This window comes from Andrographis paniculata, unplaced genomic scaffold (genome assembly GCF_009805555.1).
Source record: "Andrographis paniculata isolate CXL003 unplaced genomic scaffold, ASM980555v1 Contig11END, whole genome shotgun sequence".
NCBI lineage: Eukaryota > Viridiplantae > Streptophyta > Magnoliopsida > Lamiales > Acanthaceae > Andrographis > Andrographis paniculata.
In genome coordinates this window covers 844,247-857,656 of record NW_026137391.1, presented here as the reverse complement: position 1 = coordinate 857,656, position 13,410 = coordinate 844,247, and the positions used below count along the sequence as shown (strand labels likewise).

Genomic DNA, 13,410 nt, shown 5'->3' with positions numbered 1-13,410 from the left:
TTATTTATTATATTAAATATTTATAAAATAATAATTTATTTTAATTTGTATACAAAAATGAAAAAATTTATCAATTGATAGAGGGAGTACAACCAATTAATTTATTTATTTTAGATGCGCACAGATTTTTAGATATTATGTAATTAATAGATAATTAAAAAGTATATTAATAAAAATATTTATAAAATAATAAAAATAATTATAGATTAACATCAAAATGACTCAATAGTTTAATTAAAATAAAAAAAAATTATAAATTATAAATATTATTAAAATATATAATTATATTTCTAAAAGACGAAAATATTATTTTATTTCAATTAAATGGTGGTGCAAAAAGCATGTCTTTTACCCAAAGCCACCCCTCTACCCCACACCACCCCACCCCACCCCACCAGCCCCTACAAAACCCCCCCTCCCCCGCTCTTCCATTCCTCAGTCCTCTCACTCTACTTTCATACTCTAAATCCAGACAACAATAACACTAATCTCCACCATGTCAACCATAGTCTGCCACCACCAAAATTGGATCTCCAATTGCTTCGAAACCACCACCCTAAAGCTCACCCTCACCATCACTTTCAACAATAATTCCGACGTCCGTACAATTTCCGACCACGTCGGAAACTGGGGTTTCATCCAAACACAAACCTCCGATCACTGTAATAACTATAATAAAATCAAGGAAACCTACCCTCCCAAACCGGGACCCCGGCTCACCGCCAGGTCCCTGGACCTCTGCACCGAGAATTTGGGCAGCGAAACGGGCACCGACGACGTCCGTCACTCGTCGACGTTGTTCAGCTCCGGCGAGATCTCCACCACCACTACGACGTCGTTTCACGAACTCCACAACATTAATGCTACCGATTTTTCTGCTAGGCTTAATAATACCTACCGTCGCCGGAAAGACGAGAACTGCTCCATTAAAACCGGCGGCCTCCCGCCGCCGCTCACGACGATGATGGGGTCTAACTCTCTGCAACTGCGCCGCCGCATAGAAGACGGCGGCAGGCTCGTTATTCAGGCGGTGGAGACGCCGTTCCGTAATTCGTACCTGGAGGCGGAGAGGAGCGACGGCAGACTCAGGCTGCGCTACTTTACGCCGCCGCCGACGCCGGAGCCGCCGTCCTTCGCCGCCGCCGGAGAAGGAGAAGACGGAGAAGAAGATGATGCTGATGCTGATGACGATGATGAATGCGGCGGCGAAACAGCGGCGGCGCTGGAAATTGAGGGCGGCGGAAACGAAACGGAATCGGAAAATTGCAATTTGGAGAAATTCCGGCAGCGGCTGAGCGTCCGGTGCAAGGAAGGCAGCCATTGCTGGAAGGCTGCAGCTCTTTGGGTCGCCACTTCCTAATTTATTTTTAATTAATTAATCTGAGACTTTTTTTTTTATTTATCTAATTTTTGAATTTTTGATGTAATTTTTTTTTTAAATATGGGTCGGGTTGTGATTTTGGATAATTACTGTTGGACATGGATCGGCATGTTTTTACCCTCCCAAATTTGAAATTTTAGCTAATATTTAATGTATATGTTGATTTTTTTTTTCGTTTTTTATTTATTATTTATAATTAATTATTCAATTAATATGGTATTTGTATTAGAGAGTGAAGGAAATTGTGATATCTATTTTAGCATGCGTCAGCACATAATAAATATTTTGAATGTATATAATTTACAATAAAAATTAATTACGAAATAAATATATATATATATATATATAAAAGAATAATAAGCATGGTTGACCGTTGCATGACTCATACATTGATTCCCTGATAATTTAGTTCATGTGTATATAAAAATAAAAGAAAAAAACTAAAATAAGGGTAAATGATAAACACAATAAATTAACCTTCAGCCTATTAATAAAATTAACAACTTAGATAGTGGAGTTATCATTAATATATATTTAATTTTATTGATTTCTAAATAACTTAGTTATAGTTACTGACACGTATCTAATAACCAACTCTTTCTTAGTTTTTCAATAGTCAAGATACGTCTAACTGCTTCTCTAATTAGACTAGAACCCTAGTGACCCCACAAAAAATTTACTAGACTAACTATTTTTCGAATTAGAAAGTCTAATACAATATAACAATTACTTTTGCGGAGCTGTTTAAAATTGATTCTGTGATTTACTAATGATATCTGCCCCTAGTTGATACTTGAATCAAATTAAATACAGTTACGAACGCCCAATTTAGTTTAGCAATTAATCTTAATCTAATTAAAATATATGGCCACAATACCCAACCAAATCAAATGTTATTAAACATTAAAATCAAAAATCATAGAAATACTTAACAACAAAAAAATAATATAAATCAAAACATAGTCTAATCACACAAATTCATACAAAGTTGTTTATTTCACTCTTAAATTAGGAAAGTAGTCTACTCGCTAATCATGGGAAGAAGAACAAAGATAATAAAGAAAAACATCATCTATGATTGATCATACTGACGTTGAGGAACTCGAAATCTCTTTGGAAAAATCTTTCTTCTTTTTGCCCTTGCACGATTTCTCCCTCAGACTGTTCTGCACTATGTTCTTCTCCTGGGATGAAAAGTGACGCCTCCCCCATCGATTTTCTTTTATAATTGTCCTAATTTTGTAACCATTGGACTTTTGGGCCTTTTCATTAATTTTTCAAGTCATTTGGCATTTTTGTTCTCTTTTCCCTCCAATTCTACCAATTTTATTATTTTTCTTCTGTAAATCATAAATAAACAATATATACACAAATCAGCTAAAATCCAATCAAAATTAACCAAATATCGCAAATATTATGAAAATTTAATGCATGTGATTTCTGACTATCACAAAGAGCATGTTAATGTTGTTGCTGAAAATCAACATTCCTTATAAAGTCTTTCTAGTGTTTTCGAAGTTTCTGAAAAGGAACCTCAGATCGAGTAGGATGCTGATACTGGACTCGATGGAAATGAGGATGCCATTGTTCCCGTTACTAGTGAATCAACCGATGCTGCTATTGAATATGTTGGTAGTGGTGAAAATGAGGTTACTATTGCAACTATCTTCCAATAAACAAATGAAAGAACTTTGCTTGAAGGAACAGAGACAGTGGAAACTATTGCACTGACCGAAGAAGCTGTTCCTCCAACCGAAATCCTTGGCGATTAAAATCGAGGTATGGAAGTTAATATAAATCAATCTTCTTCTCATGAAAATGAAGAGGAGGAAAGAGCTGGAAATCAATCTGGAGTCATTGTTGCTGAGGGAAATGTTGAGATGGAACAGGATGTTCCTACCCTTGCTGATGTTGTTATGTCTGAATCTCAGCAAGTGGAATTGATATCGTCAAATTCTAATGATGACAACTTACCGGTGGTTCCTCTTGCCAAACGGAAGGATGTTGCTACTGTTACAAAGTTCTTTCGACCTCTAAAGAAGAATAGGAAGAAAAGAAAATCCAAAGTGAAATGAAAGTCCAAAAAAAGAAAGTCTAGAAAGAATGTCGATGTTCCTCTATTGATTACTTCAGAATGCAATGGATGATATATACTTTGATGATGAAGTCGAAAATTATGAGTAGGATGATCCGAATTTGAAGAGTTTTATTGCTTAAGTGATGTTCAATAGCCCGACACACACTGATGTTGAGGGGGATTTTTTCGAAGTGGCCTTTGTCCCGTAAGTACTCTATAAACCCGATGGAGATTTTTGAAGTGGTCTTTCTCTCATAAGTACTCTGTAATAACTCAACATTAGTGTATGTCAGGCTGTTGAAAATCACTTCAGCAATGAAACTCTTCAAATCTAGATCGTTGTATGCATCGTCATCAAAGTATGTATCATTCATGGCACTCTCTGGAGTAATAAATCGGGGTACATCGACATTCTTTCTAAACTTTCTTTTCTTGGACTTTTTTTCACTTTGGATAAATTTTTCTTCCTTTTCTTCTTTGGAGGTTAGGAGGATTCTGTAACAGTAGTAACAACCCTCCATTTGGCAAGGGGAACCACCGGCACATTGTCATCATCAGAATTTGACGACATCACTTCCAGGTATTGAGATTCAGGCATAACAACATCATCAAGGCAAGAACATCTTGTTCAATCTCAACATTTCCCTCCAAAGCAATGAATCCATATCGATTTCCAATAGGGCATTCTAAATCTCCATCGTTTTCCTCCTCTTCACTGTCATGATAAGAAGATTGATTTAAATCAATTCCCATAGCTAGATTTTCATCACCAAGGGTTTCGGTTAAAGGAACAATTTCTCCGGTTAGTGCAATATTTTCCACTGTCTCTGTTCCATCAAGCACACTTCTTTCATTTGTTTATTGGAGGACGATTGCAGCAGTAACCTTATTTTCACCACCAAAAATATTTTCAATAACAGCACCGGTTGATTCACCAATAATGGGAACAAGGGCATCCTCGTTGCTATCGAATACAGTAGCAGCATCCTCCTCGATCTGAGATTCATTTTCAGAAACTTCAAAAATACTAAACGGACTTTCCAAGGAAGGTTGATTTCCAGCAACAACATCAACATGCTCTTTGTGTTGTTCTTCGGTCATCGGGTACCATCATAAAGGATAATAGGTCTGCGAAGGTTACCGAGATCTGGTGAAGGACTTGAAATAACTGCTTCTCCTCGAACGTCCTCTTCCCCTCTCACGTCCACGGCCCCTTCCACCACGAGCATCACCACCAAAATGTGAGCGAGCCATTTCATATTTATTTTCACAAAATAACTTACAAATGGAGATAATATGTGAGTGAAATACAACACCATCCTAACACGGTATAAATAAACGAGTAAAAACAAAAAGAAAGTTACATTTTTCAAATTAAAAATACAGCATCCTAACACGGTATAAATAAACGAGTAAAAACAAAAAAAAAAATTACCGTTTTCAAATTCAAAATTTGAATTTCCACCAATTCTCCAAACAACAATGATGTCTACTGCCGTAACTACATCTTTCTGAAACACCGAACTTAACAACTCACAGTCAAATCAAATCTTCTCAAATAAGTCAATTTCCCACAATATTCATTTCTCAATTTTTTTGAAATTTTTAGAATATTCAATTTTTTTTAAGTGTTACATTTTAATTTATTACCATAACACAAATGTTAATCATGATAAAATTAATTTGTAATTATATATAATTGGAAATTATTGAACGACAAATTAAGCACGTACGTGTCGACCCAATCCTCAAAGTTTGGAACTTTATTTTTAAGTGTGATATTTGTCGGGCATTTCTGTCAATTTTATTATGCATAAATGTTACGTAAAACGCCCAACTTTTCATGCCAAACTAATAAATTAAATAATTATTGTCTTATATAATTGAGGTAATAATCATCACTTTATGGATTTAAATAAAAATAAAATACTCTTACTTATTATGCAAATATATATTTATTTATTTATTTATCCACGTGGCATTGAACACGTGGGAAATTAGTTTAAAAAAGAGAGTCCACTTCCCGTCAATGCTTCTTTAATGTAATTTTGGGATTTTATATAAGCAAATAATATTTATTTTAATAATTTTATAATTAATTAATTAAGAGCCAATTATTATTACATTATTGGATGGTTGATTTGTACAGAAACCCTTCAAAGTTTTTTGTCCTTTTTTAAAATGTCTTTTTGCCAAATAATTCCCATCCCACATTTATTTATTTTATTTTATTGTTTTAATTTTTATTTTTTCCATCGAAATACTAAAGGAAGTTTGGGAAAGAACTTTCTGAAGAGTTTTTAATTTATTGAACAACTTATAGTTGTTTGATCAGTAAAAAAGTTAATTTAGGTGTTTGGTAAATTAGCTTTTTGAAAGAACTTTTTAGATCCAAAAAACTAATTTCAGAACTTTTTTATTTTAATTTTGGTTATTCATATTTACCCTTAAAACTTAATTATTTATTTTATACATATAAATATATTTTTATAGCAGTATTTATTAATTATTTTTAATATATTTAATATATTAATTTTTTTTTTTTGTAAATTTAAAATAATTACTATTATTAATTATTATATATAAATTATTTTAGTTGTAAATATATAAATTTTTAAAACTAAATCAAATAGAAAAAACAAAGGTTATTAATTTATTTATATATATTAAAACAATAATTAACATAATAAAAATATATATACGAAAGATTTATTATTTTATATTTTACATAATTTCAATAAAAAATTATTATTTTTTAGTAAAAATAATTTTCTCAGATTTAAATAATAAAAATAAAAATATATATTTTATAATATTTTTATAATTTTCAATAATTAATAACAAAAATTCTCATAAATTTCAAACTAAAATGAACAAAATTAAATATTTTAAAAAATAACATATCAATGTCTTTGATAGTCATTTTATGTATAAACAGCTAATTGCCAAACACATTAATGCAAACCGCTAATTGAATTAGCTAGTCAAACCATCTAATCAAATCAGCTAACAGCTAACCGCTAATTGAATCAGCTAATTGTCATACGCACCCAAAATAAAATCTAAAAATACAAATCATAGAATTGATATATACATTTCCTCATTTCTATTATACAATTAAGCATTATTTATTTTTCTATAATTATTGATAAAACAATGGTTGTAAATATTATAATTATTATTATTGAAAATAAAATGGTATGTGGGATCTTTTATACTTGCATTATTTATTTGAACTATAGTCTTGAATTTAATTTGGTAAAGTAATTGAATTGCAATTTAGCTATTTTTGTTTTATCATATTAAGCTTAAATCAATAATATCAATCTCGCGAAAATTTTAAATCAATTTAAAATTACAATCAAACGAAACCCGAAAGTTTGATATAACTTATCCATAAGAAATTAATTAAAATAAAAGGGTGGATAGTGATATATATGACTATATACTTGCTAACTAAGTTATTGATTTTGTCCTAATTAAAATTTTAAATTAAAAATAAAAATAATAATAATAATAATTTTAAAAGGCAATAATGAAAGCAATTCTGATTTATATCTTTCTTTAATTAGTTTTAATTTAATTTAAAATATGAATACTTTTAATTAGCAAAGAAAAAAGGAAATTCACTAATGTCCCTATATGTCTTTTCCACATTCTGTCAACTTCTTCATCATTAAGGTTTTGAACTTTCAACGTTCAAAAAACAATCGATCAAAATTATGATTTTTTTTTTATTATTTATTATTGTTAAACTTATCAATAATCTATTTTAATAATAATAATAATAATAATAATAATAATAATAATAATATATTTTTTATTCATTCTATAATAATATATCCATTAAATTTTTTGAATATTAATTATTACTATATTAAATAATATAAATTAAGAAAAAATATATATATTTATTAATATTGCAATATACAAATGTAATAATATTTATAATATTAAATATAATAACATAAAATAATAATAATAATAATAATAATAAATCTTTTATATATGACGGACGTAGTATTTTTTATCTATAATTTTATTAGTCCTACTTTAATAAATAAAAATCATTTAACAACTAACGATTTTTCATAAATAATCATATCACCATAAAATTATCTTTATTTTTTTTTTATTACACAATTGTTACTATTTTTTACACTAATATATCCACAAGGGCAAAAAAGTCTTTTATCCATATTTTTGTCCAACCCAATTGGGACGTATGAAGTATTATATAACTATAATCAGCTGACGAATAAATGTAGACATAGAAATACCTATGGGGACAATGTAACAAATATTTATGGTATATTTACATCGTAATTTTAATGATTTCAAATGAAATTGCTAATTAAAAATAATTTTTTTGCTATCTATATATATCAAGTCACAAAAATGATCGTTTATTTTTGTTATAAAATTTAATAAATTTTATGTAAAGAATGTTTTATCCTTCTATCTTAATTTGGTGCAATTATATTAATTTTAATAGTTGTAATTTCAAAAGTATCTATTATTGAAAATTTAAAAACTAATACTTTATATTTGTACAATAAAAAAAAAAAAAAAAAAACAAAACAAAAAATTATAATTTTTTTTTTTTAACAAACGAAAATAATATTGCCTTTGTCAATACAAAATATATAGGGACAAATCTACATTCTGCCCCGTGGTGGGACGTGGCTCCAATGATTTATTATGATAAAAGAAATTTATTACTCTATGATTTATTAATTGTGCCAGTAAAAATATTGTAGTGCCTTTATTAAAAATTTAAAATACTTTATTATTCAAAAAAATTAGATAAATTGTTTAAAATCTAAAATTTAAAATACCATCTGTATCAAAATAATTAAAATTCAATTCAACTAAAATAATTAATTTATATTATATAAAAAAATAATACTGTTATGTTATTTTTTCTATTATCAATAATAAATTTTAATGTTTCGAATGAAGCCGTAAATTGTTAGTATATTTTTTTCATTAGTAAAATTAAAAATTTTAATTTATTTTATTTTAAAGTTCATATATTTTGCCACCGTTGAATAATTTTTCTAAATCCGCGGCTGAAAAAATATATATATATCATTTTCTTCATTCCTCGATAAAGTATACATTTCTTTTTTTAGTTGACATATTCTACTATACATTATAAATACTTTCAAACTTATACTTATTTTCATCAAATTAAAATATAAAAGGCAAAAGAAATTATACAAAATATATATATATATTTTTTAATATATATCCTTAACTACATTTACATACAATACTTTTTAAATTTCAACGATAGACAGAAAAATAATTTATTTTTTTATTATTTATTATTTATTTTAATTTTGGGTAGAATGAATAAAGGTTGAATGCCTGACTATGTGGTAGACTGCATCATCAATAAAATAAAATAAAATAACTAAAAATTGAATGAAAGCAATATGTCATGAAAAGTGACCAATAATATTCTTAGACCCACAAAAGGACACAAATGAATGTATCCATGCATAAAACCACTAGTGTCTAATAAAACAATTTTACAATAAATTAAATTATATTATATTATATTATATAAAATATGTATTAATTTGTAAATATATACATATGGATCATATAAATTAAATTAAATTAAATTATATATAAGGTGGAATTGTGGCCAAGCTCCTTGCACTTTAATTTGTTATGATGTGGTTCACACGTGTAAATAAATTGTGGATAAATATATATATATATATATATGGATTTTGTATAATTATTACTTTCTTGTATGCTACCAATATAATTATTTTAGTATTTTTTTTTTGTTATTAAGAATAATACTCTCTCCGTCCCGTTCAAATATTGTCATTTTTTATTTTTCTCCGTCCCAAAATAAGGTTATCATTTCCTAATTTAGTAATTCTACTACCTACCTAACGTAATAAATATATTTCCAACTTACACTATATTACACAAATGTCATTACTTTTATATTACACAATACTAATAGGGGTATTTTCGCTCTTTTCACTACAATCCATTATAATACTAATATTCAAAAATTTATACGTAAAAAACAAACGTCACTCTTATTTCGGGACGGAGAGAGTATATCAATTTTTTAATTCAATAGATACGGTCTCTTACGCTAATAAAATATTCTTACATTTTTTTATAAAATTACAATCACATATTAATTTCTATTAATTGTATTTTCTATTATATTTTTGTCATTATAGTACTCTTATATACTATTCATCACACATAAATTAATTATTTGAGACTGATATAGTACTAAATACATATGTATATATTTACCAATGCACTACAAAATATTTATATGTATTATTCATATTATTGTCCAAGTTGTATGATCATTGTTGACGTCTCTTAAATCTAATTTGTCACTTCGCTGAGTTTTCATATAATCTCGTTGTCCGGTCAGTAAATCGGGGTCAAGGAGGAAAAAGTCTCCATTTCCAGAGTCTGGGGCTATGGAGTAACCTCAGCTCAACGGTATGCACTTTTAGGTTTTTGAGTTCTTATTGGACTGAGTCTATCTGGTGTATTTTCTTTTAATTTATTTGAATAGATTTAGATGTATAATATCTGTAATCTCAAACATTATCGTCGTGAATAAATATGTTTTTCGTTAGCCAATATGTTGTTAGTGAACCATATAAATCTGTATTTTATTTACATTTCCTTGTCTGTTATTTCATCATTAACCTTAATTTCTCACAATATATATATACACACAATGAAAGTGGAAATTAAAGTAATTGTTTTGTGTCGAATATTATTGTTTTTGAAAGAAGAGAAATATATTGAAAGATTTGGGAATGGAAGCTTTTTACAGCGTTATTATGGTCTCTTATATATAAATGTGTGTGTGTGTGAAATATATAAATAAATATATATATATATATATAGAGAGAGAGAGAGAGAGAGAGAGAGAGAGAGGCAGCAAATTAAATTAAAGATTGCATTTTGATTGCGTATATTTGTTTGCAGGCAGGAGTGGTCAATCTGTGTGTATATATTGTCTGAACCAATCAATTACATATATAAATAATATTCGCTCCTTCTTCTCATATACCATGTTCATGTTGCCATTTCTGTCCGTCCATGTATTATGTCATTTTTTTTTTTTGGAAAATAATTACACACTTTAATCTCATTTTAAATTTTTAAATTTTATTTTTTTTAATTTTAATTAAATTAATTAGTTATCTTAATTTTAATTTATAATTATTTATATTATAGGATAATTATTTTCACTAATACATTTTTAATTATCTACTAATTACATCCTCCTAAAATACCGTGTTTACAGTGTAGCACATCGTATCTGATACGGAGGAAGTAAATAAATAAATAAACAAATAAAATTCCATGTCTGAATTCAACATGCAAATCAACATTGGTCTTAGCATTCCCCCCAATTATACACACCGCGAACCCCACCCCACCCCCGGCCCCCACCCACGGCCGCACTCTCTCTCTATATATAGATATATATATATATAAATTAAGAATTTTCAGATACTCAAAATATTCGTCACCTAAAAACTCAAATTATTAGAGAAATACATTATTAATATTTTATTCGTAAATGAGAGTCTTCAACAGGGCAATGGAGTTGGCGTTGTTACAGGTATATTTGTTTGAAGATTTCTACCAATTTTTACTATTTATTAAAAGAATTTCTCTAAAAATATATCAAACTAAATATTTATTTTTTATTTTTTATATTATATTAAAAATCAATTTTAGATTCAAAGCATCACATCAATCCCTATTTATATCATATCATACAACTATTCAAGATATACTCTAAAATTCAAATCTCCAAACAAACATATGTAAGTGAGTTTATTATAATCATGATTCAAAACAATTTTTGTTTAACGTGTCTTACTCAGCTGGTATAATTTGCAAATTATTACCTTTATTTAATACACATTTGAAAAATAACGATTACAGATTCTCACATTATAAACTATATATATATTTGAAATTTGCTTTAATTTGTAAGAAAGGGTTGGGTTGATAATGTCATTGACTAATGAATGCAAAATTACTGATTCGAATCCATCGATGTCTTATTGCTTGAAGAATAAAGAATTAGTCCCTCCGTCCCACGTTGAATGTCTGGGTCACCGTAGACACAGGAATTTAGAATAAGTATAATTAGTAAATAATTAAAAATATATTAGTAAAAATAATTATCTTATAATATAAATAAATATAAATTAAGATTAAGATAACTAATTAATTTAATTAAAACTAAAAAAAATTAAATTAGAAATTTTAAAATGATATTAAAGTGTATAATTATTTTCCATAAAATGAAAGTGACATGGAATATGAGACGGACAGAAACAGCAATATGGACATGGGAGATGGGACGGAGGGAGTGTTTAAATTTTCTTTGAGTTTATTTGAACTTTTACACATTCTATTTGAACTATTTCGAAAATAAAATGTACACTACCACTAGTATAATAGGGAGGCTGAAATTTTTATACTTTTTTTATAAAAAATGTTATTTTTTTTTTTTTAAAAAAATAATAATAATAATAGAAATGACATACAAACTTATATAAAAATTAAATTGTTTTTGGGAATATTTTTACACTTAAAAATTATTTTATTATGCGTTTTAATTTGATATAATAGTATCAATTAATATAAATTAAATTAAATTTGATATTATTGGTAATGAGTGAAATCTACATTTGCTAAAAAAAATAGGAGTAATTAAGTAATATGGTAAATTATATAATACTCTATTGTGTTTTAGTAAAAATACATAAAATACATTGTGTTTTATTTATTGCGTGAAACCTCATTATGTTAATGTAAAATTTGCACGAAACATCATCATTGTCTAAAAACTGATATTTGATTCTAAACAAAGACTTAACTTATGCAAGTTTAATACATATAAAAAATGCAAAATATCTTAAATAATTTTTTTGAATAAAATAAATAAATAATTGATCAATCCTTCATTTTATAGTTTTTGGAACCAAATTGTTATCTGATTTTTATAAAACCTATAAAAATAAATAATTGATCAATTATTTATTTATTTATTTTATTTTAAATATTTTACATTTTTTATTTGTATAAAACTTGCGTAATTTAATTAAGTCTTTATTTATAACTAAATATCAATTTTGGACAAGGAGGGTGCTCCGTGCCAACTTTACATTAACACAAGAGAGTTTCACACAATAAATAAAACGCAGAATATTTTGTGTATTTTTACTAAAATACAATGAGGTATTATATAATTTACTCTAAGTAATATTATAGTTTTAAACAATCGAAAATAATAAAAATAATATTCTTGAAATAGACGTAAGAAACATTATTTTCCATATATATATACACACAGGGTGTGTGTGTGTGTGTGCAAAATTTAATAATGATTGCAAGAAAGATATGCATGCATGCATGAGTTGTTTTCTAATTTAGACACTCTTAGCTTTTCTTATTTCGATACACTAAATGTTGGATCGGACAAAATTTGGGATATTGTTCATTATCCCATAGATCTTGGCAAGGATTCACCCTAGATTAACTTTCTTTAAATTTTATTTTTTTCGAACAATTAAACGACGATGAAACACTCGTATTGTGTGGTTTGCGGTCTAGTGCGTTCAACTCAAAAATTTACTTAGTACGCACTCAAAAAATAGTAACTGTAAATACTTACGACATTTTAAATAAATAAGAATTAATGATATACATATATATATATATTAAATTAATTTTATATTTTTAATTGTAATTCGTGGAACTTAATAATAATGAATGAAAAATCGAATCTAAAATTTGATGAATGCTATGTAAAAGTGATATAATTAGAATACATTTACATATACATATATAAAGAATTTTGTATATATAAGAGAATACAAATTCAAATAAATTTAAAACAATGGATGTGTTCTTTTGAAAT

The 13,410-nt window shown here is 27.4% G+C and overlaps 1 protein-coding gene across 1 annotated transcript; it reads left to right on the top strand.

The window, feature by feature from the left end:
* The first annotated feature begins 455 nt into the window (after positions 1 to 455).
* LOC127250258 (protein FANTASTIC FOUR 3) lies at positions 456 to 1,499 on the top strand. The gene has a single exon (XM_051273442.1). It carries the CDS (start codon positions 497 to 499, stop codon positions 1,358 to 1,360), a length of 864 nt encoding a protein of 287 aa, XP_051129399.1. The 5' UTR covers positions 456 to 496; the 3' UTR covers positions 1,361 to 1,499.
* The last annotated feature ends 11,911 nt before the right edge of the window (positions 1,500 to 13,410 follow it).

Excerpts from the sequence above, each read along its gene's own strand:
- LOC127250258 (XM_051273442.1), top strand. The coding sequence starts at position 497 with ATGTCAACCATAGTCTGCCACCACCAAAATTGGATCTCCAATTGCTTC.